This window comes from Pelodiscus sinensis, chromosome 6 (assembly GCF_052426305.1).
Source record: "Pelodiscus sinensis isolate ZL-2025 chromosome 6, ASM5242630v1, whole genome shotgun sequence".
Taxonomy (NCBI): Eukaryota; Metazoa; Chordata; order Testudines; family Trionychidae; genus Pelodiscus; species Pelodiscus sinensis.
The window spans coordinates 49263225-49288231 of record NC_143057.1 but is presented as its reverse complement, the minus strand read 5'-3'; the positions used below and the strand labels follow the sequence as shown (position 1 = coordinate 49288231).

The window sequence follows — 25007 nt, the reverse complement described above, 5'->3', positions numbered from 1 at the left end:
TAACTGAAATTGTAGTGATATTGGATGGAAAGGATTCTCAAAAAGTACTTTACTAGTAGTACAACCTACTGACTGATTAGTCCCTGACTGCCATCTGAACACTCATTTGTCAAGTTCACTTTTCTTACATGGTCAACCTGTGGAACACCTTAACAGAGGCTGTTGTGAAGGACAGGACTTTAACAGGGTTAAAAAAAAAAGTTTTGATAAATTCATGGAGGATAGGTCTATCAATGAGCAGGTATGGTGTCCCTAGCCTCTGTTACAAGATGGGTATCGGTCACAGGGGTGGGATTACTTGGTGATTTATCGGTTCTGTTCACTGGGGCACCTGGCATTGGCCACAATTGAAAGACAGGCTACTGGGCTGGATGGACCCAGTATGGCTGTTCTTGTATGTTATTGGGGGAAAAAACAACAAATGGTCTGGTAGCACTTTATAGACTAACAAAACACGTAGATGGTGGTATGAGCTTTAGTCTATAAAGTGCTACTGGACTATTTGTTGTTGTTTTTTCTGTAACAGACTAACTCAGCTATCCCCTAAAGCTTGTATGTTATGTAATACCTTTATCATTTTGTATCATAAGCACTGGATTGAACATGTTTGTAGGAACATTTGTAGCAAGACAACAAAAGCATTAGGTTTGGTTGAAGTCAGTCAGTTTGGTTTAAGGCATCCACATTGAGATCCATGCACGAGATTCTGTTCTGCTCCTTAATTAAGCATACACAGGCATTACAGCCTAGGGTGGAGTGAGAGGGTATTGTTGCTTTAAACCATTATTGTGTCCTTGCAATTCTGACCTGTTCTGCAGCCTCTTGTAGTGAAAACAGCCCTGAGTGCCCCTCTAATGGCAACCACCTTGGGTTGTCCTATGGGGTCGTAATGCTGTTCCGAATTTTTTCAGTGCTTTATGCTGTGGCTTCACTCTTGACATGTTCCTTAGCACTTGTCTTATGTCAGGCCTTAGGAGTGAGATCTTGAAAGCAGACTGCAGACTGATGACTTCCAAGGCACTGACACCCAAGGAATCTTTTTTTTTTTTCTGGACATGAGGCTTTTAGGAAGCACTTATTCCACTATATACCTTTTATATGGCTAAGTGTGAGTCAGAGTAGAGGTGAGAAATTCATCCTCTGTGCCTGTATATATTTGTTTGTTTGTTTGTTTGTTTTTCTTATAGGGAACCCAGGATCAGCACTATACATATTGTATCTGTGTTGTAATTGAAATAAATATATTTGACGATGTAGAAAACATCCAGAAATATTTAAATAGATAGTATTCTTATTATTGTTTAACAGCATGATTAATTGCGATTAATCGTGATTAATTTTTTTGATCACTTGAGAGCCCTAATTTGCTTTTTAAAGTTTTTTCTTATTAAAGATAGATTCAAATAGTATCTCATCTTTTTCATAATTATCACTGATTCTTCTTCCATGTTTTGATTTATCAAAATTGCTCATTGTTTTACCCCGCTACAGTATTATTTACCAAAAGCCTTCTTACTCCCCTGGGCTGCTTTGACTAGTATAAGTCATTGTGCTTTGGTTGTCCTGATCTTTTACTGAAAAACTTCTCTGGCTGTATATATGCTTGTTCGGTTTCCTTCCTCAACAATTACTGTAAGTTTTGTCTCATCCATTATGAATTCTTGTCCCCTATGCAGGGTCAGCAGTTAGATGCAGTGTTAGTACCTTTATTCAATTACTGAGTTCTGCTGGATTATAAGAAATGGCTGACCTAGTGCTATAATAGAACCATAGCACTTAAATTCTGGGAATCAATATAAGACTCATATTATGAGGATCAGGTAATGTTAAGATGGTTTGCATAGATTAGATGTTAATTATCACTTGGAGAGAGGAGAAATAACTAAATGCTAGTTGGCTCTCTTTTCCAGTACCCCCTGCAGGTTAATTCAAAGGAGCAGCATTTGGCTTCAAAGTGAATGGCATGTATATCCCGGCTAATTAAAATGAAAATAAGACCAAATGTCTTTTATGTTGTTATTAATATTTAATAAAATAGTTTCTAGGCTTCTGTGTGAAGAGAATATCAAAGGCAGTTCTAAATAGATTTCACCCCCAACCTCTAAACTTCAGCAAACTGATAGTATCTTGTTAATATTACCACAGTATCTATTATTATTGTTGGTATTATGTTTAGCCATCATAGTTATTTTCATACTTCCTATCATCCAGGGCAGGTTGTCCTGACCTCCTTGCACAATTCTGGTCGTAAGGATGAACAGAAGCACTGAGGTATTTAAGTTATAAATGAGGTACAAAATAACTTCATGATGACAATTGGGGATGTAAAAAGAAAAAATCTCTAAAATATTTAAAGCGGAGATGGAATTTAATTCACTGTATTACTTGTTACATTTCATTTTATTCTTAGAGCATCTCATAATAATCTCGTTGCACCTTGGATGACTTTGTAATGAGTTTTGATGATGTATCCATATCACATTGTTTTACTTGACTTGGCAGCATTAAATTGTTTTTGTAGAACAGTATATCATTCTAATTTTACTGGTTTTGAAATCTGTCTTTTGTACTCCTGGTACCCCTGCTTTTTCTCAAATGAAAGGTTATGTACAAATTCAAATCATACTTAGGGTTGCCAGGTATTGTACCTTCTGTCTAGCAAAGAAGTTGAGAAAATACCGTACATATAAAATGTCTGGTATTTTCTGATTTTCCTGGCTCAGCACCAGACGGACACACAGTGAGGGTGGGGGAAGTGGCAGGGGAGCGGCCCAGCAATTAAAGGTGCCGGTGCTCACCTTCTGGCAACCCTAATCATACTGGGAACCTAAATTCTTACAGGTTTTTAGAAACATATTTAAAATTCCACATTAATTTTCTGCCATTATTTTTTCATTAAAATTTGTGCTCTTCCAGCTATGCTAAAAAAAAAATAGTTTGTTTAAAGTGAGGGTTAGTAGTATTACCTGTTGTTAAAGTTTCCTTTCTATTATAAGAGCCTATTTTCAGTAACACATAACTTTGGCATACATAATCATTTGAGCTGTCATGGCTGTCTGCCTGCCTCAGGCTGAAATTTTCTAGAATCTCAGTGAAATAAATGCAATATTATATTCTCAAATATCAACAATGGGTTAAATGAACAGTGGTGAATTAGTTAGGCCAATATTTACAATAATCTTACCTATATTTATGTATATTTTACAAAAGTATGCACAAACATTTGATATTATTAAATAACATGAGTAGCAAAGCATTTTGGAAAAGAAAGAGAGAACACGAGCTTTGAGCTAAATCCATTAACATGCTAAACTCCTAATTATTTGGGAAAAAGAAGCAGAGTCTGGTTATTATCAAACCAAACTTGCTCCAGAATCAAATTATAAAATCCAGTTATCGTACTTTGAATTTTACTGGTGTTAATTTTTAAATAGATTTGTAACATCTGCAATTACAAAGTAGGTGAGGAGTCCTGCAGCACCTTATAGGCTAACCGAAGTGTTGGAGCATAAGCTTTTGTGGGCGAAGACCCACTTCGTCAGATGCATGCAGTGGAAATTTCCAGAGGCAGGTATAAATATGCAGGCCAGAATTAGACTAGAGATGACGAGGTGAATCCAATCAGGGAGGGTGAGGCTTACTTCTAGTAGCTGATCTGGAGGTGTGAATTCCAAGAGAGGAGAAGCTGCTTTTGTTGTTAGCGAGCCATTCACAGTCTTTGTGAATTGGATCCACCTGATTGGATCCACCTCGTCATCTCTAGCCTGATTCTGGCCTGCATATTTATACCTGCCTCTGGAAATTTCCACTATATGCATCTGATGAAGTGGGTCTTTGCCCATGAAAGCTTATGCTCCAACACTTCGGTTAGTCTGTAAGGTGCCACAGGACTCCTTGCCGCTTTTGCAGATTCAAACTAACACGGCTACCCCTCTGATAATTACAAAGTAGTAAGTGATGATGACAACAGGGGAAGTTGGGGAGTTCTAATAGGAGGTAATCAAAATTGTGTTCATAGCCAATTTACATCAGAGAATAAAGATCACACTAAAAAATATAATGTCCTGTGTCAGTCCTCTGCACAGAATAGCTTCCACTGGAAGCCTCAAACCAAGATTTCCTTAATTGCATCAGGTCTAAGATGATGATGTGATATGGCGCTGGATTTTTAAAAAATATCAAGTTCTTGAAACGGTTCAGTTGAAGTAAAGGGGCCAGATTGTGGCTGTAAATAGCCATTAGACCATTCACAAGCTCCCTATAACTTAGGAGCTTCCCAAGGGAAAGAGGGTTATATGAAAGGGCATATGGATTTTTGCTTAACTACGTGGTGTCAGCTTGATGTCAATATCTTGAGTTAGATAAACCCCTGTTTGAAACTGCTGTAACTCATGCTGTAGCAATGCTGGCACAGAACCAGGGTGCTGAAAGTGGAGATTGGAAGTAGTAGAGAATTGAGCTCATGGTCTTTAGAATAATAAAAATAATAGGAACAGATAATGTATGATGATAGTAATTAACACCAGTCTGAGAATTTCAATTATTGAAAGCCTGGGGCTCCAAATTAAATTCTTAAAAGGCCTGTGAGTATCTGAGGGTATGTCTACACTACAGTGTTATTTCAAAATAGCTTATTTCGAAATAATGCGTCTACACACAAAATGCATTTCGAAATAGCATTTTGCTATTTTGAAATAGCACGTCCACACTGAGTGGACTCTGAATCGCATTTAAGGCCGGCTGGAACCAGTTCTGGTGGGGCACCAGGTCAGGATTTACTGTGTGGGGCTGCTGCCTAAGGCTATCTGAGATCTGTGCTTAAAGAGGACTTGCCCCTTTCTCTCCCCCCTCCCTCCCAGACAGCCAGTTCTCAGGTTTCCCTGCTTGCTTGTCTACCTTGATAAGGGACAGCAAAGCATTTAGTATCTGTAGTCTCTGGTTGCCTTCACTCGGGACACCACAGCACTCTTCAACATGGAGCCAGAGCTGCCCCTGGGTACTCTGGTGCTTCTCTTGGATGTGTTGCTGCGAGCCTGGCTGCACTTTCTGCACGCTACTATCCGGGAGGTCCATCGGGGGGCTGTCAGTATCCAGGAGGCCCTATGGGAGAGCTTCCACCCTGAGGAGCACTAAAAGAGCCTCCCAGGTCTGCCCCACTGGGGGCTTGTGCCTCATTCCTCCCTCACGTCCTTCCACTTACCCCTCCCTAACTCCCCTTCCTGATGTCAAATAAAATACACATATTTTCATCATGAACACAAACTCTCTTTATTTAACAAAAGTGGGGGAGAGGGGGACAATGAAATTCTGGTGAGCCTGAGGAAAGGAGGCGGGAGAAGGGAGAAGAGAGGGTGGGAGATGGGAGGGGGAAACCTGGGAGGAGGGAGCTAGAAGGGGGAAGCAAGGGGAAGAAGTGGGAGAGGAAGCTCAAGGTCGGGGTCTCGCCAAACCAACTTGATTGTCATGCAGACTTGCTCCTGGGTTCACCTGTGGCCTTGGGTGGCCAGGCTGGCAGCTATTCTGCCATAGACAGCTGTGTTTCTCCATCTAATACAGAGATCATGGACGTTGGGGGCATCCCCCCCAAACCTGAATAAGGTCCATGATCTCCACCCTCGGCCAGGAAGGTGCCTGCCTTCTCTGGGCCCTGACAGGCTCCTGGGAGCTGGCAGACTGCTCCTGGGGAGCGGTGGAGGGCTGGCTGCCAGTGGCTTGCTGGCTCATGTTTTGGGGCCGCTAGGTCAGAGGCAGTGACTGCTGGCTCTGGGCTGGCAGGCTTGGACCCGGCACGTGCACTATGGCCAGAGTCTACCCCTTTAAGGGCTCCGGGGACTGGGAGAAGGAGAGAGGTGTTCTTGGTTGAGGCTGGAAAGGCTGGACGTCCCCTATTTCGAAATAAGTGTCTATGCAGCACTTATTTTGAAATAGCTATTTCGAATTTGGTGTTATTCCTCATAGAATGAGGTTTACCAAATTTGAAATAAGCGCTCCGCTATTTCGAATTTATTTTGAAATAGTGGTTTGGCTGTGTAGACACTAGGAAAGTTATTTTGAAAAAAGGGCTGTTATTTCAAAATAACTTTGCTGTGTAGACATACCCTGAGTTGGGGGCCTAATGACCATATCCATCTGATGATGGTCACAGCAATGGAACAAAGTGAGAAACTATAGTATCAGAAAATGAAGCATCCAACAGACCGGGCTTGCCGGGCTGAGGTCCAGCACCTCTACATTTGGTAAGTCATAGCCCTGGCACATGTGGGCTTGCTGCCTCAGTTATGAAAGAGAGAAAGAAAAAAGTGCTTAAGTCCTAACACCTCTTTCATTACAAATTAAGTTCTGCCAGCCTCTATTCCAATCAAATGAAAGTTTATGGCCATCTAAACTAGAGCCATTATAGATAAGACAAAACCATAATCCTGATTGACAATGAGTGCTATGGGGATAAATTTAGCTGACCAGGCAAAACCAACCAACAAACTTTTAAACGCTTTTTCCAAGGATATACTAAATCAAGGGGAGTTTCTTCAGAAATTAGTGATATAAGATATGATAGTTTTAGAAGATAGTATAGGCCTTATTTAGGCCACAAATGGCTACTTCAGTTCACTTTCAGTATCTTCATTATATTATATGGTCACCATGTTCCAGTTGAAGATCTCTGGTGAGGTTCTCACTACAGCCCATCAGCCATACTCCTGAACTGTCATGAAGGTTGGGAGCTAGGAGGAAAGAGCCACCTTTCACTTCCCTGTTCCAAATTTGAAGTGTTGGAATTTTTGTGGGCTTCTGGCTTTTGCTGGTAGGCAGTAGAGGAGCTAGGAATATTTGGGATCGCTCCATTACATCAACGTAAAATACAAATATAAAATTTATTTCTTTTACCTCCGGCACTAAACCTGAAGTACATTAAAAATTAAATTTTATGAGATGTAGTTTGTGTAATTTGGTGACCTGCCATCAATATGTAATAGTTGCTAATCATTTACTTTCATATTCAGTTATAAGTGTAATGAGACAGGAAGTAAAAGGGCTTCTCATAGCCAGGGTTGACTCATTCTCTTGTGAGTAGGTGTTTCTGGGTCTGTTTTTCTCAAGCTTCTGGAAAAGTCAACAAATGACCCAGCATTTATGTAGTCCACCTTAAAAGAACAGCTGCATGGATTAGTTAGTTCACAGTAAAAAGAGGTCTGACAAAATGATTTATGAAATATTGTTTCCTGAGTTATGTCACAGAACCACTATGGCTCCAGAGACTTATTTGAGCCAACTATTACAAAACTCCCTGTCCGTATTCAGAAACATTAGCTTCCCTTCTTGCTTTGCCTCCCTCTTTCATCATCTACATTCTGGTATCCACAACAAAGGATTTTTTTTTTCAGTTGTCAACCATAATCAAAACCAAACTTATTTTAAAAAGTAAAAATTGCTAAAAGAGATAGCAATGCCTAGCTGTGCAATAGTTTGTTAAGGTTGTCTACATTTTAATATAAACTTGTGAAAGCAGACAAATCAACTTTATTCAAATGATCAGTATGCTTTTTTGTCTGAGTTTCCTGTTGATAACTAAATCTTACTCCTAAAGGTTTGGATGCCTGTAAAGAAAAATGGGAGCACACACTAATGTACTTGATATAGATGTGTGTATTTGGTGGATGAGTTAGATATTCTATAAATGTTTTTTTTGATGTCATGTTTTTATCCTGATGCTGCTTCAAGAAGAAAGCAGGTCTGTTTTGCAATTAAAGATTTAAAAAATGGTTTTGAAGTTCAAGTTATCTATATTAAAAGAGGAGAGCAGAATATTCAGTCATTTGGATCTCTTTTCTTTAATGAGATCAGTGTACAACTAATTCTTTTACAAAGGGAAAAGGCTTATTGTGAATATTCTATATTCCTGCTCTGTCCTTAACAAATCATGCTCCCCCGAGAAAGTGTCCAGACTTACCCATCTTCCTTGAGTTTGATTTTATTGATAAACTCAAAATGGTAAAATTTAGATCTCCGCCTAAGCTTTCTGCCCCAACTTGGTGGTCCTTAGGTTTTTTCCTCAAAACTTGCTCTGGCTTAGTTTCTGCTTTAGAAAGTCTCTCTCAAGTCCCTTGTATAAAGGTTGGAGGTTTACTCACAAAGAGTGAGCAGAACTTGAGGTTTATGCAGGGCTCCGAAATCTGCAAATATGATGGGTCACTTGAAAACTCTGACCAAAGCAGGGTTGTTCCTTATGCAAAAGTTTTAGCTTTTTTGCCCAATCTACAGTCATCTTATTTTTCTTCAATGAATTGATATTAAGGGAGAGACTGTCACTATCCAGCCTTTCTTTTCAGGTGTAGCATACTGTGATGATACATCGTGAACTTTCAGAAGATGCTGCTTCAGTCTTAGAGGAAGAAGTATTTAAATTCTTGTGATCTCCACATTTAAATAAAACCATATCATTCTATGGTTCTAATGGCAGGGGAAAGAGGAATGACAAATCCATAGCAAAATTATAAAGGAGAGAGACAGCTGTTTCCATTCTCAGAAAAATAATAAAAGGTCTGCTATGATTAGGACTAGCAACAGACTTCACTGGGCCCTGGGCAATGTTGGGGGGGGGGGGAGGCTGGCTCCATGCCGTTTGAAGGGCAGGACTAGGAGCAGTCACCCCTCAGCACTGCCTGCACCATGCCATACCTTTCCTCAGCACTGCGCAGACCATGCCGTGCTCTGGTGGTGATTTTAAAAGCCTGGGGCTGCGGCTGCTGTAGTGGCCTAGAACCCAAAGCCCTTTTAAATCGCTGAGCCGTGGAGCAGCTAAGTAGCACCTTTGTCCCATTCGGTGGCTCTGACTGTGGTATTTGAATCTAACACCTTAAGCTGCATTATCCCTTCATGGTCTGCTAAGGAGGACCAAGAAGTACTGGGGCAAGTGTTGAAATGCATTTTGGTTTTAGAGTAGAGGAATACTTAGGGCTGTCCATCATAGCCAGCTCCATCCATGAGTACACATTGTGAACTATACTAATAGCAGGTAGGACTGCTGTCACAACGTGCCTGTGCTTGTTATTTATTTTATTTAATTTTTAATTACACAGTAAGAATTGTTAGCATAACATTTAACAGTTGCAAACTTTTGAAACCCAAATAGATTGAAGAATGTGGCAAATGAAATTCTGAATATTCCTGCAATTCCATAGAATACATGAATTTATATTGTTTACTATGGGTACATCTACACAGCAACATTGTTTTGAAATAACTAGTGTTATTTCAAAATAATATTGAAATACTGTCAAGCTTGAGGACTTCTTACTCCGACTCATGTAACTCTGATTGTACAAGAAGTAAGGAAAGTCGGAGGAAGAGTGCTCTATTTCAAAATAAGTGCTGTGTAGACAGACGCTCCAGATTTCGAAATAAGCTACACAATTGACATAGCTCAGTATGAGTAGCTTATTTTGAGTTAAGCCCTGCTGTGTAGACACACCCTGTTAGACTTCACTGTATAGTGGGAGGTAGGCTGAGTGACGGAACATCTGGCTCTATTGCATAACAATCAATATAATAGAAATTATTTACTTAGGAAAAAACACGAGCAGTGGCTTTTATAGAGATGTAAAGAACATCTCTGCTCAAAAGAGTTTATTCTGTAGAGCCCTGCATGTAAGTATTCTCAGGGAAGATAGTGAAACTATTCACATGCTTAAAATTCACCATATGCATAAGTCTGTGCAGAATTGGGAGGTATGCAAATAATACGTAGGTTAAAGATAAGAATGGTATGAAAGAAAAAAAACAAGTCTATTGGGCAGTGATGTTTAATAAATTTCTTAATGTTCCATGGGGAGATTTTTGTGATTGATTGATTGATTGATAGGAGACCACCATGTTTTAAAGACATCAGGGAAGTCTTTCAAAAAGGGTGTGATAGTTGGAAATCCACAGAGCACTACATTTTTGCTTTATTTGCGTGAATGCAGTGCTGAAGCCTGTCTGCTGCTGCCTGACCTGAATGGTGAACTTGAAGCATCCCTATGTACTGGCTGGTGCAAGCTGAATCCTCAGTTTTCTATTGCAAGAGCAGGTAGAAGTTGTATTAGCTAAAAAAAAATGCTATATAAACTTAAGAGTAGGATGTCAGTAGTCGAGAAGGTAAGTAGCATGTGAGAGAGAATGCTCAATCAATAAGATTGAATTGTGTAAGTTGTTTTGCTTTTGTTGATTTTATTTCAATTTTTAACTTTTTTTCTTTTAAAAAAGTAGCATTTTTATAGTAGCTGAAATAGTCTTTGCTTTTCTGGGTCAGCCTTGCACATGCTCACAGACAGCCTTGAGGAAGAAATTAAAAAAAATAAAAGGTCAAAGAGTGTGTTTCAGATATACAGGTTTGCATAGAAGGCCTAGATGAGAGTGGAAGAGGCAGGGAGAAAAGGCAAGATCATTTGTGTCTTTTGAAAATTCACTTATCTTCTCTGCCACAATGAACTCATCTCTGAACACCAACTCTACATTCTTCTCATTCACATGCTTCTTAAAAAGCCACTTCTGTGAGGCACACAAGAAGTAGGTTAATAATTTTTGTGTAGGAGGGAAACAAGTATTGTCATCCCAATTTGTCTCCTTTTCTGTGTATCTCGGTTTTTTAGCTTGCAAACTCTGTAGGCCACTCTTCCTTTACTGTTACTATGAACTTAATAAAAATAATTACTGTTAATATAATCACTAGGGTTTCCAACTTTCTAATAGTACAGAGCTGAACACACTAGCCTTTTTCGAGGTTACACCCCCAGCTCGCTACTTTTTCTTTCATGGTGGCTTGTTCTCCCTCATTGTCATTCACTTTCACTGGGTTGGAACAGGCTCTAACTGGGGATGCAAGCTCTAGGGTGGGGCCAGAAAAGAAGGGTTCAGGGTGCAGGAAGGGGATCTGGGAGGGAGTTAGGGCTTTGGGCTGGGGATGCTGGCTCCGGAGTGGGGTTGGGAATGAGAAGTTTGAGTGCATGAGGGAGTTTCTGGCTTGGGGGTGGGACTGAAGGATATGGAGTGTAGGAGGCGGACTGTGCATTGAAGCAGAGGATTGGGGTGCAGGAGGTGATGAAGGCTTTGAAGTAGGGCCAGGGATGAGGTTGTTTGGGGTACAGAAGGAGGCTCTGTGTTTGCCAAGCTAGGAAGAGGGTTGGGGCCTGGGCTTACCTCGATTGGCTCTTGATCAGTGGTATAGTAAGGCTAAGGCAGGCTCCCTATCTATCCTGGCACCCCATTGCACCCATGAAGCAGTCAGCGGGTCCTGTGTTAAGTGTGGAGGGGAGGGAGAGTTAAGAGGCTCCACATGCCACTTTCGCCCCCAACTTCATAGGCCAGTTTCTGGCCAATGGAAAAATAGAGCCAGTGCTCAGGGCAGAAGGCAGGGCATGGAGCCCTGTGGAACCCCTGCCTAGGAGCCAGACCTATTGGCCACTTCACATGCCTGGTGTGGAAGCAGGACAGGTGAGGACTAACTGCCTTAGCCCTGCAAAAATCTCTGACTGGGCTTTCAACTGTTTGATGGCAGTGTTAACTGAAGTTTCCAAGTTCTCTTTTTAACAGGATGTGCTGGTCAAAAAAAAAAAAAAAAAAAAAAAAGACACCTGGTCATCCTAATAATCACCAATAAAAACGTGATTTGTGATTCCGTATTGCCCCAAATATTTAACACCCTGTATTATGCTCCATTGCCCATGTTTATGTTGTATTGTTTGAATGAACATGGTGTTGATATGAAATATAAAACATGTAATATATGTTTTGAAAGAGAAGTTGAAATCCCAGGAAAGTAAAATATTTATTTTATTTTACTATTTTGTATTCTATTTTAAACACAGATTTTATATATTAAAATGTTTAAGTTTTGCACATGCAGTTGGTATTTGGCTAGAAGCCAGTTTGAAGTTCTTTGAAAATTTGGTCCCTAGTCTCATGTTTTTGATAAGTCTTTTCTTATTAAAATACATGCACTGATGGTTGCTATCATGGGCTGTGGATGAAAGCCCGGCTTGGGGAAGCAAGCCCCAGCCCTGCCTCTTCCGTGTCCATCAGAACCGAGCCCCCATTGTGATCACTGGCCCCTGCCCTGCACTCCCAAACTCCTTTCTTATATCTGCTGCCCTCCCACTCCCATCTAAGGCTAGTGCATCCCCTTTCCTGCTTCTTCCCTCCAGCCCCAGGAGCAGCCGGGCAGCCACACTGCAGCCCTAGTTCCAGCCCGGGGAGCAGTCAGGCAGCTGGAGCACTGGTCAGCCAAGCAGCCACACCTCAGAATACCAGCCTTCCCTGCAGTCCGCAGAGTGGTAGGTGGGGCCACCCCGTTTTTTAGGGAAGGCAGTACCTTCCCTTGCCTGTATTATCCACTGCCCATGGTTGCTATAGGATTGTTATTTAATCTAATTAGATTTTAGGGTATTCCTACAGGCTCATCTTCCATATATTTGGGAGAGTTTGTGAGCAAGCAAGTTTGTCTGTCTGTCTGTCTGTTCAAGAGCTCCTCCTAAATGGTAACAGCTAGGACCACCACATTTGGTAGGCAGCTTCCTCTTATAACTTAGAGCAAAGTCACAGTTTGATTGTGTGGAGAGATAGGGGTGGCTGAAGCTTCCGCCCTTTCCTCAATTTGTATTGGAACATTTCTGGCTGTTCCCTTTCATCAGGGAGCAAGGGGAAATTGCACAGTTTGCTCCATTCCTCAATCTGGCTGGGGAGCACAAGAAGTAGACAAACCTGGCCCTGCCCCGGCTATACCCGCTGGAGCTGCAGTGGCCATGAAGAGGCACTTCTGACCCAGTCCTAAGCTGCTGCACTCAGAAGGGGCTGACGAGGCTACATGTAAAAAGACAGGCAACCTAAAGATGATATGATTGGAAGATGTCGTGTCAAATTGTGAATTGCATTTTGTTTTGTGAATGCTATTTTGCTACTGTAACCTTCATTGCAAACTTAACTTTGTGTTATAACTTTCATGTTGGATTAAATATCCATTTAGTGTTGAAAACCACTCTAATTTTTGGCTGGGTCAGTCTGTTCTGGACATTGTACTCAAGCTATAGTGTGGAATATTTCAGCGAGGGCTGACAGTGAGAGAGACATCTGCTCTGATCGTCTCTCAGCTGCCATCACTCATATTTCTATTTTCTGTTTGTACGGTTCCTGGCATAATGGAGTCCTGGTCCACGACTAGCAATCACTAAAGAAATCCAAATTCTTATTAATTAGTCATCCACAAGAATTTTTCCATAACATGCTGGCTGAGGAAATGGATTGCAGTTCCTCAACCTTGAGTTCATGAAAAAAAAAAAAAAAAAGGAAAATACACTTTTTTAAAAGACAGTTGCTTCTCTGAATTGGTACAAAAACCCACTAGATGCTAGCAGACTAGTCCAAGAATGCAGGACAAGCTCCCTGGTATAAGTTTGTTGACTAAAGTGAGAGAGTTGTTATCTGACTCATAAGGACTGCATTCGTAAGTCTGTGTTATTTTTTAAATATATGTAACTCTTTAGTGTGCTTTCAACAGTAAAGTAACTGTGATTAAGAAATTCTTTTGCTAAATTTGTATTCCATGAAGGCCTGCCATATTGTCCCTGGAGGATTTAACTGGAAACCAGAGCTCCCACAATCAGGTGAACACAAGGGGAATATTTTGAAAGCAACAGGGAGCTCAGGAAAGCAGTGGTGCTTGTACCAGAGTCTAAAGCAGCCAGCCGGTGGTGTCCTGCTGTTCAAGTAAGATGTCAAACACATCTTAATACTACTGCTATTGAGAACTAACCACACTCAACCAGCCAAATCATAAACTCATAGAATACTAGGACTGGAAGGGATCTCGAGAGGTCATTGAGTCCAGTCCCCTTCCCCCATGGCAGGACCAAATACTGTCTAGACCATCCCTGATAGACATTTGGCTAGTGGCTAGCGTGTTGGACACCATGGTTCTAAAGTGTCTAAAAGGTGCTCACTCGCCTGTTGTGGAGAAGTGACAAGGGCATCTTCATGACAATCCGACAGGATGAAGCTCCTAAAACCAGAACTCTCTGGTCTGGCAACCAGACCATGGATATTGCTAGACCAGAAAGCTCTGGCACCCAGGAGTGCAAGCTGGTTGGGAGTCTAGGATTGGGGAGACCCACCATTGGGACCAATGAGCCTGGTCCCAGGAGAGCTCTGGCCAGGTGGGGCAGCAGCAGGACTGGTGAGCCCCAGCCCCGAGAAGCCCCAACGACGCACATCAGAAGGCTGCAGCTAGCGAGCCCTAGCCCCAAGAAGCCCTGGTGGGGCGCAGCAGCAGCAGGGCCGCCAGCAGTCATCGATCCCAGGTGAGCCCCTGCTGCAAAGGACAGAAGTGGGGAGAGGCCCATCCAACTGGCCACAGCAGGCCAGAGCCCAAGCCCTGTAGCAGCAGGGCTGAAACCCAGTGGCAGTGGGGCCACAGCAAAGTCAGCTAGAGGGGAGGAAGAGTGTTCCGGGAGGCTGCTGGGAGGGGACCTCCTCTGATCTGGAAAATTCCCTCATTTGGTACAGGTCAGGTCCTAAGTGTGCCAGACCAGGGAGGTCCAACCTGTACTTCCAGTCTCACCAAGCAGATCCTGATACCTCTCCCTTCCGGATGGTTCAGGAAGGGAGAATTTTTATTATCTACATATCTCTTGGATTCTATTTTGTGAACTAGTCACTGACTTTGTCTTTATTATTATGTCACAATAGCAGGTAGGCTGAGTGACAGAGACCCTTTCTTAGTGATGTCCCTTTCCTCTTGCACCCCACAGCTTAACAGCAACTGCTTAGAAACAATTGCTTGTTCCAACTCCTTCTTTTTTTGATTTCCTGTAAATGGGCAACTTTATTTTTTGCAGGTGTAAATTGAATAGAACACAGGCTAAGGAAGACAGTGGAAGAGCAGTACTATTGAAGCAGTAAGCAGTAAAGATGGTGTCTCAGCTTGTGTAAATTGGTTTATCTCCATTGAAGTTAATGGAACTATACAACTTTCTGCCTGCTGAGGATATAATTAAATGAACTGTTTATATACATTCAAGTGAGACCTTTTAAATATTTTAATTAGAAATCAGTGAAATCAATATCTTAAAGCATGTGTACCAATGTGAATAAAGTAAAATAACAGCCTATTTCATCAGCAGGAATGCAGGACAAAGGAAACCATTTTAAATGCACATAATGTACTAAAACCATGTTATAGTATTATATACCTCCAGAATGCGTAAATTAATCAAACAAATTGCCATGAAGTGGCTTCATTTGTAGCAATCAAAACAGGCAGTATTTATACTTTATTTAGTAGATGTTGGTGGTACCTATATATTAAGTTTTCTAGCATTTACCATTCAACCCTCACCTTCTTTTCACTTTCTTATAATTGTATTAGACTATAAACATTTGTGCTGAAATTTATCATGCTTGTCTGCCATGGGTTTATTTTATAAAAAACATTCCACAAAACTGGTGCACTGGTTTCTGAGAATAGCAAAACTGCCTATATATTTCACAAGTATAAATCTTAATTCTTCTGTATTTGTGAAGAGCTCTTGCACCTCAGGAACTTAAAATTCAGCAGAGGTATATTCCTGGATCAGAGAGGTGCCGCTTTTTCCCATGAAAATCCATCCAGATTTGGCTAAATGACGAACAGCAAATATCACCATTATGACAAGTACATTTACAGTCTTGCTCCTCAATTCTTGGAACATTCTGTTTGTCCTGAGTACACTCTAATTCACTGGCCATCCTACATCACTCTGAAGCAGCTACATAGAACACAGTCACCTGTCAGGACACATACAAAATGGCTCTTTGGCTGCTGTTTCTTTTTCCTCTTGTCTTTAATTGTGTGATCATATACTATTTTCCATGGGACCTCTGATTCATTCAGTGCACTAGGTGGGTGAATGAATCATATGTGCGTAATGAGTAAAGATGTTGTCTGTTAGATCTACATAGGAAAGGAGAAAATGATTTGTGGTTAAGACAGATGACTGACTTAGGAAAACTTGGTTCAATCCTTGATTGTGCCATAAAATTTGTATGTGATGCTTTGGTAAGTCCCTTATATTAAATTTTTGAAGGTGGCCATAAATTGCGTGTTTCTGTGACTTTGGTGCATTGTTTAAGACAGGGCCTGATTTTCAAAAATGTTGAGAGTTCATAACTACAGCTAAAGTCAATAGATCTTCAGTACCTCTCAGGGCTTAGATTCAGCTGGAGCTGTCTGGAACAAAGCATATTTTTTAACGTGTGGGGCAGCAAGCCCAAACTTTGGTACACTTGCTCCCAGGAAGGGGCTAACGCATGAGATTTCCCTCCCTACAGTGGAAGCCCTTCAGCCCTGGAGAAGCACCGAGCTCCCCAATTCTAGCCCAATAGCTGACGCCTGGAGCCCTTTCTCCCACCTGCCCCCGCTAATCCCTAGAGTTTTTATAGCATGTTGAGAGGGGGATCAAGGTTCTAGGAAATAAATGACAATTTAAGCCCTACCACATCTGAAAATTCAGGCCTAACCTATGTTACATTGCACACACAATCACTGAAGCACACAAAATTGGTCTACGTAATGTCATAAAATACATACTATATTTTTGTCTTACATTAATATATTGACTACTTCTTTAATTGATAAAGAATTTCAAATAGATCAATTATTCTTGAACATAGATATGCCACTTTGTGAATACAAACTCAATTATGCATACAAAATAATATATAAAATATATATGTATGATGGCCTACAGAATTTATATGCTTGACTGCATCTGTGAATATCTCTTCAGTTATCTACTACAGCTGCAAAATAATAAGAGGACAATTCTTCATGGAGACAAAGAACAGAAGGTCATTTTGAAGTTTTTAGATATAGCAATAAGTGAAATAGAGCAAACAAAAAAAAGTTGGGATTTCACAATAACAAATTAGCTAAAAATATCAGACATGGTTTCTGAAAATCCAGTTTTCTGATTTACCATAAAGTTTTTAAAATACTCCGTACCAATTTAGAAGTGATTTAGCTGCTTTTTTTTGTGGCTAAATTAAAAAGACCAGAGAGGGGTGGTGATCAGAAATGTCTTTGTAACGCAAGTCTTGTTTTAGCCTGAATTATTGGGAGAGATGCAGCTAGTCTCTCCATAATAATTGGTTGTCTTCAACAGCATGAGTCTAGTTGGACATTGGCTTTGACTGATCTGTCTGGTGATTCCTTCTTTGGGATACTGAAAACATCCACTCGGTGTGCAGCGTCAGTCAAAAAAGCAAATAGAATGTTAGGAGTCATTAAAAAAGAGGTAGAGCATAAGACAGAAAATATCTTATTGCCTCTGTATAAAACCATTATATGCCCACATTTTAAATACTGCATGCAGATGTGGTGGCCTCATCTCAAAAAAGGTATATTGGCATTGGAAGAGGTTCAGAAAAGGGCAACAAAAATGATTAAGGGTTTGGAACGGGTCCCATATGAAAAGAGATTAAAAAGACTTGGACTTTTCAGCTTAGAAAAGAGGAGACTAAAGGGGGACATGATAGAGGGGCTATAAAATCATGACTGGTATGGGGAAAGTGAATAAGGAAAAGTTATTTACTTATTCCCACAGTATAAGAACTAGGGGTCACCAAATGAAATGCACATAGTCAACCTGTGGAACTCCTTGACAGAGGATGCGGTGAAGGCTAGAACTTTAACAGTGTTCAAAAAAGAGCTAGATAGATTCATGGAGGCTAGGTCCATCAATGGCTATTAGCCAGGATGGGTAGGAATGGTGTCCCTAGCCTCTGTTTCTCTGAAAGAGGGTGACAGGGGAGGGATCACGTGAGGATTACCTGTTGTGATTCCTCCCTCTGAGGATTCTGGTATTGGCTACTGTCAGTAGACAGAATACTGGGCTAGATGCACCTTTGGTCTGACCCAGTATGACCATTCTTATGTTGTTATACTGGTCTGTTGGGTTTTTTCCTACCCCATTCATTTGTGCTGATTATCTTAGCTACAGAATTTCTCCTCCACCCACTTGCTGCTGCTCAGGGTGCTTGGCTGCTAAAGCAGGCGGCTTTAGTGCTAGGTACAGCCTGTTGCTTTACTGTTCCACTGGACTCCTGCTATCAGTAGTCACAAGGGTCAGCAAATTGCCCTTTTCTAGCCCCACATGAGTCAGAATTTCATGGGGTGGGTGTTTAAAGATTAATTTGGGAGACTTGGGAACAGATGGAATTCAGTGGTGAGTGTTGAGAGCAGATGGATTTGATGAAAGTTGGAGTGGAAGAAAGTGATTAACTTTTTGTGAGGTTCAGTAAAATGATTAATTTCTTTGTATGGGGGTTGGAAGGATTTCTGTGAGGAGATCAGGCTGAAGGGAGGAGGAATTTCCGACTAGTTGTCCCCAGACAGTTAAGATTTCAAATGTGATTATCTGTTTTTAAAACAATGCCTCCGTTTGGGGTTGTGTGTTCATCCTCTCAGTTAAATCCATTTGAAATGCCTTTCTTTCAGTGAGAATCTAACTGCACTTTTCTGAGTCAGATAAAAATTCTAATACTTAAATACTATTAGAACTAAAGTCCCTGTGCTTGGAAATCTAGATGTGATCGTGCAAAATAACCTAAACTTAGGCTTCATTAGGCCTACTTACTGTTGCTGCCAGGAGCTGTTCTGTTCACACATGTGTGGGCATGAACCTAATAAGGCTAGAAAGCATTTTGTTTTGGGCCCTTCATTTATATCTGTGCCTCATTGGTGACTGTGCTTTAGAGAGTGAGTGAGTGGGGGAGGAGCTACTTTTAAATTCACTTTGTACCACTGCAGTACTTCAGAACAAAACAGTATTTCCACCAAGAGCTATGTGTAGTGTAAGGCAGGTATCATGTGAAATATGCATAGGTACTCTCATTTGTTATATTTAAAAATGTTTAAGTATATTTTTTTCCTCACTCAGTTTCTTTGTAGAGTCGTCTTGCATTGCCAATTTCTATATTGTCATGGTGAGCTATTTATTATTGTATTACTAGGTCACTACCTGAATTCAAAGCATTTAAAACTATGTGAATGGTGGTTACTGTAACTGATTAATCAGATGTTTAATAATGTCATAGAGTCATAGAACTGGAAGGGACCTTTGGAGGTCTTTGATTCCAAGCCCCTGCAATCAAGGTAGGATCAAGCACCACCCTAGACTCTCCCTTACAGTTGTTTGTCTAACCTGCTCTTAAAAATCTTCAATGATGGTTATTCCACAACCTTTGTAGGCATAACCACCCTGACAGCTTTTCCTAATGTCCAACCTAAACCTAAACCCCCCTTGTTGCAATTTAAACCCATTGCTTCTTGTCCTGGCCTTAAAGGTTAAGGAGAATAATTTTTTACCCTCCTCTTTGTAAGAATTTTTAGATGTTTGAAAACTGTTTTCATATCCCCTCTCAGTCGTCTTTTCCAGGCTAAACAAGCCTGTTTTTTCTATCTTCCCTTATAAGTTGTGTTTTCTAATATTTTAATAATTTTTGTTACTCTTCTCTGGACCTTCTCCGATTTGAAAATAAGAATGGCCATACTGGGTCAGACCAAAGGTCCATCTAGCCCTGTATCCTGTCTTCCAACAGTGGCCAATGTCAAGTGTCCCAGAGGGAATGAACAGAACAGGTAATTATCAAGTGATCCATTCTAAGCTTTGGGCAAACAGAGACTAAGGACAGCATTCCTAGCCAACAGACATTGATGGACTTATCACCTTTTTTGAATTCTGGTAAAGTCTTGTCCTTCACAACATCCTCTGGCAAGGAGTTCCACAGGTTGATTGTGCATTATGTGAAGAAGTACCTTCTTTTGTTTGTTTTAAACCTTCTCCCAGTTAATTACCCTTTGAGAGCACTAGTTTTTGTTTTACAGGAAGGAGAAAATAACTCTTTATTCATTTTTTCTACACCAGTCATGATTTTATAGACCTCTATTATATGCCCCCTTCGTTGTTTCTTTTCCAAGCTGAAAAGTCCTAGTCCTATTAATCTCTTCTCATATGTCAGCTGTTCCATACCCTAATCGCGCGCGCGCGTGTGTGTGTGTGTGTCCTTTTATGAACTTCTTCCAATGCAAAGATTCCTTTTTTGGATGAGGTGCACATCTACATGCAGTATTCAAGATGTGGGTGTACTATGGATTTATATAGAGGCAATAAGATATTCTTTGTCCCTTTCTTAATGATTACTAACATTCAGTTTTCTTGTATTTAACTGTGGCTGCACATATTGAATGGATATTTTCAGAGAACTACCCACAATGATTAAAAAAACTCTCTCTTGAGTGGTTATATCTAAATTTGTACCCATCATTTGATATGTACAGTTGGGATTATTTTTTCCAAAATGCACTACTTTGCACTTACCAACATTAAAGTTCATCTGCCATTTTGTTGCCAGTCACCTAGTTTTGTGAGAAACTTTGAAGCTCTTCGTAGTCTGCTTTGGACTTACCTATCCTGAGCAGTTTTGTATCATCTGCAAATTTTGCCACCTCACCAGTTACCTCTTTCTACAGATCATTTATGAATAGTTTGAATAGGAGTGGTCCCAGTACAAGACCCTTGGTAGACACCACCTCTCACTTCACTCCATTCTGAAAACTAACCATTTATTCCTACCCTTTGTTTCCTTCTCTTGTTAACCAGTTATCAATCCACGAGAGGACCTTCCCTCTTATCCCATGACAGCTTACTTTGCTTAAGAGCCTTTGGTGAGGGACCTTGTCAAAAGCTTTCTTGAAATCTACACTAAATCCCCTGGATCCCTCTTTGTCTACATTTTTCCTGAAGTATGGCACTCAGAACTGGACACAGTACTCCAATTAAGACCTGATCATTGATGAGTAGAGCAGAAGAATTACTTCTTGTCTTACAGCACTCCTGCTACTGCATCTCAGAATGATGTTTGCTTTTCTTGGCAACAGTGTTACATTGTTGATTTATGTTGAGCTTGTGGTCCACTGTAACCCCTAGATCCCTTTCTGCAATACTCCTTCCTAGGCAGTTATTTCCCATTTTGTATATGTGTAATTGTTTCTTTTCAAATGGAGTACTTTGCATTAGTCTTTCTTGAATTTCATCCTATTTACCTCAGGCCATTTCTCCAGTTTGTCCAGAATATTTTGAATTATAACCCTACCACCCAGAGCATTTGCAACCCCTCCCAGCTTGGTAGCATCTGCAAACTTCATAAGCATACTCTTTTACTATGCCATTATCTAAATTGTTGATGAAGGTATTAAACAGAACTGGTCCCTGTGGAACCCCACTTGTTATGCCCTTCCAGCATGACTGTGAACCATAGATAATTATTTTCTTGGAATGGTTACCCAACCAGTTGTGTAGCCACCTAATAGTGACTCCAGCAAACAGATTTGATAGTTCTCTAGTAATTACTTTGAAGACTTATTTACCTCCAATAAATGTTTACCCCCTTCAAATCTGCTATCTCTAAATACAGCTTTCAGTTTCATTTTCTGGGTTCATGCACTTCATGTGGGCAGATGTCTACATGTAGGGAATCCATTCTCATTCTTACACTTCCTTACCTCCTTATACAAGTAATGGCTTTTATCAGAAACGTCTCATCTTTTTGCAAATAATTCAACACATTTAATCTGTCTGATGTGAAACTTATAAATATTTTAACTTCCAGTGAATTCTAAAAAGCATAATTGCATCTTTACATCTGAGTTTCATGTATTACTAAGTCACCTAAGCTTTTGTGTAATTTTGTAAGCTTTCTCACATTCTTAGACCAAAAATTACCCTCTACTACTGATTCACAATGCTTGCTTTAAAAAGTTCTCCCATCCAGTAAAATAAAAGCCAGAGGGAAGATTTGAAGTATTCTGTGATATAAATCAAGCAAGTCTATGTAACAGTTACACTGTTTTAATAACATATATGTATGAAAGTCAGTCTCTGATTTGCAAATTAAACAGCCTGGTCTTTTACCAACAGTAGAGTTTGCAAAGGAAGACTATTACAAAACATTACAGTATATCTCTACACAGCAATTAAAAACTTGTGGCTGGCCCATGCCAGTTGACTTGTTCTCATGAGTTTCAGACGATGCACCTTTTTTATTTTGGTGTAGGAGTTTGGGCTCAGGCTAGAGCACAGTCTTTGGGACATGTCACTCTTCTTTGCTTTTGTATTGGAACCATGAAGTAAAGATTCCAGATATTTCTTGGTTCAGTTGAATAACTGGGAAGTCTGTGGTTGTTTAACTTTGGCTCACAATTAGTTATTAATAAATATTTAAAATATCTAATGGGCTTTTAAAAGAAAAATTTAAAATCATAACAGTTAAGCCATCATAATGTAAATAAAAAAGTTGGTGTAAGTAAGATGACATTATTTTATGTAGCTTAATGAATGACAGGATAATTAAATTAAATATTAGGTGTTTTGTCACAACAGGATTTTTCACAAAATATTGTGATGGAGCCTTGAACTTTGAGAAACTACTGTTTTTAGATATCTTTTGCCAGAATGATGAATCTATTTCCAGTAAGCTAGTTACTTCGTCATTCTGGATATGCTTTTGGGAACTGTTCATGTAATTCTCTTAATCTAAACCAGTTATGTACTATATTTTGTAATTGATTAAATTACTGCCACTAAATATATCTCTCTAGAAAATTAAGATCTTGTCTAATAAAGACATTGTTTAATAATTTTTATACCTGTAGTTAGACATCAGTTTTCACATCAGCTGGGGTATCATCTAAACCTGTTGTTTACAATTACATTAAATGACAGTACCTCTGTTAAGAATGCATTTACAGTGCAGCTGCAGATCAGTTCTTTTGTATTAGCACAGTGAGTAAATATCAGAATAATGTAATAAAATGAAATAATGTGACACTAAATTTGAAAAAATTGCAGCGATATCTCTTTCATCAAACAGTGTTCTACTTTCAGATGAAATGACTAGTTTAGGTAGTGCCTTTGAGAATTGGGTGTTACTTCCTTTAGTTCTGATTGCAGTTGGCAGGAATTACACCTTTTGTATGTACTATCAAAAAAGAACATCTTTTTACAGTATACTTTTGCTGTTTCCCCTGCAGATTTATGGAACTTACGCACATCTTTGATTGAATATGACACTTTTTTGAATATATGCCATGCTCACTGCTGCATATGTGAATGATACACTGAACTGTTGGCTAATGTCCTATGAATGTTAACCAGAGCACATGCTCATTTGCTTAACGGCCTTGCAGTGTGGACTGTTTCATTGCTCTTTAATCCTTATTGTGCAAGATACTGGCTAGAGAACATTTTTCATCCATAAGCATTGTTTCATGCTTAAACATATCCATTGTTTGGTCAAAGTTATGAAATATTGTTGCTCAATTAAATTTTGTTTTCAACATTTCCTGGTAGTGGCAGGAATAGAGAAGATAAAACTCTAAAGGAAGAAAATATAGATAAGTAGGAAAATATATTAAACACGAATGAACAAGGAAGAAAAAGAAGAGATGCAGTCAGTAGATATAAGAATCTTGACCTTCAGATTTGGACAAAGAATTTGTTTTTATCAAAAGCTGAATCTGATGTATTTCAAGATTGTATTTCTGGTACAGGCTGACTTCTGAGGAAACTATTCCTCTCAAACAGACATTTGCTCTGTACATTGATTAAAGTGTGAATTTCTTGGGGTGAAAAATGAAAATATATATACAGTACAAATGCAAAAATGTTAGCCAAGTTACAAGATGATGGTAGAATAGCAGTTTATTAAGCAATCCTGTTTTGGCACAGAGATGAGATTGAGAGAGAACTTATTTTGAGCGTGGACTAATATGTATTGGTTATACATGAATTGCCCCTGCGGGCTGAGGTTGCTGCCACCCCACATTGCTACTTCTGTGTCAGAGGCAGCAGCGCAGGTCAGCAGGCAGCCAGTCTGCACGGGGAGCTGGTTTTTAAACCAGCTCCTCTTGTAGACCAGCTCCCACCTGCCATCCCATGCTGCTTCCTCTGATACAGACAGAATTCATGCGGTTACTCGACTATTCTGTCACCTGCTAGCTAGCATCCCTACTTTGGATTATGTACTCCAATGTGCATTGCTTTTCATTTATCAAAATTGAATTCCATCTGCTATTTTGTTGTCCCGTCATCCAATTTTTGAGACCTCTTTGTAATTCTTGACCATCTGCTTTGGACTTGTCTTGAGTAATTTTGTATTCCTCTGCACATTTTGCCACCTCACTGTTTACTCTGGCCCTCCCCCTTTCAGATCATTTATGAATACATTGAAAAGTACTGGTCCCAATACACAGGGCTTGACGAACTGTGGCGAAAGCCTCTTGCCAGTCCCGCACTGCGCATGCGCAAGAGCCGCATTGCGTATGCACGCGCCACCAGTAAACAGGGCGCCGGGCTGAAATCTACTCGCCACGGGGGAGTAGATTCAATAGATTGTCGAGCCCTGCCAGTAGAGACTCCTGGGGGGCACCACTATATACCTCTCTCCATTCTGAAAACTGACCATTTATTCCTACCCCATTATTTCCTATCTTTTAACTCAAGATCACTTTTTAAATGTCAGTGCAAGCCAAAATCTACTCCACCCTTCCTTGAGGCCCTGCCTTCTCCATTCCCCTCCTCTCTTTCACTTACTCACTCTCACTGAGTTGAGACAGGAGGTGCAGGCTCTAGGGTGAGAATGAGGGATCTGGGTGTGAGAAGAAGTGAGAGGTGCAAGCTCTGTGAGGGGAATTTGGGTGCAGGAGGAGGTGGAGAATGGGATGCTGGATTGGGGATGGGACTCCAAGCTGGAGAGTGTTGGGGTCAGGGGAAGTGTTGGGGTACAGAGAAAGCTGCAGGCTTGTAGTTGTGGGGGTACAGGAGTTTGGGTTGGAGTTTATGCAGGGCTCAGGGCAGGGGTGGTTGGGAATATGATGGACTTGGGGCACAGATTGCGGTGTGTGGATGCTGCAGGAGTGTTTTGACAGAAGACTCGGGATGTGG

General features: G+C 40.4%; 1 protein-coding gene across 5 annotated transcripts in view; it reads left to right on the top strand.

Moving 5' to 3' along the window:
- AUH (AU RNA binding methylglutaconyl-CoA hydratase) overlaps positions 1-25007 on the top strand; it is a 214421-nt gene that overhangs the window by 179225 nt on the left and 10189 nt on the right. For 3 of the 5 annotated variants that reach the window (XM_075931897.2, XM_075931894.2, XM_075931896.2), the window contains one exon: positions 12180-12308. The exons of the other annotated variants lie outside the window; for them this stretch is intronic. In XM_075931897.2, coding sequence (XP_075788012.2) covers positions 12180-12308 — 129 coding nt within the window. The remainder of the gene's footprint in view (positions 1-12179; positions 12309-25007) is intronic. 5 annotated transcript variants of the gene reach the window in all.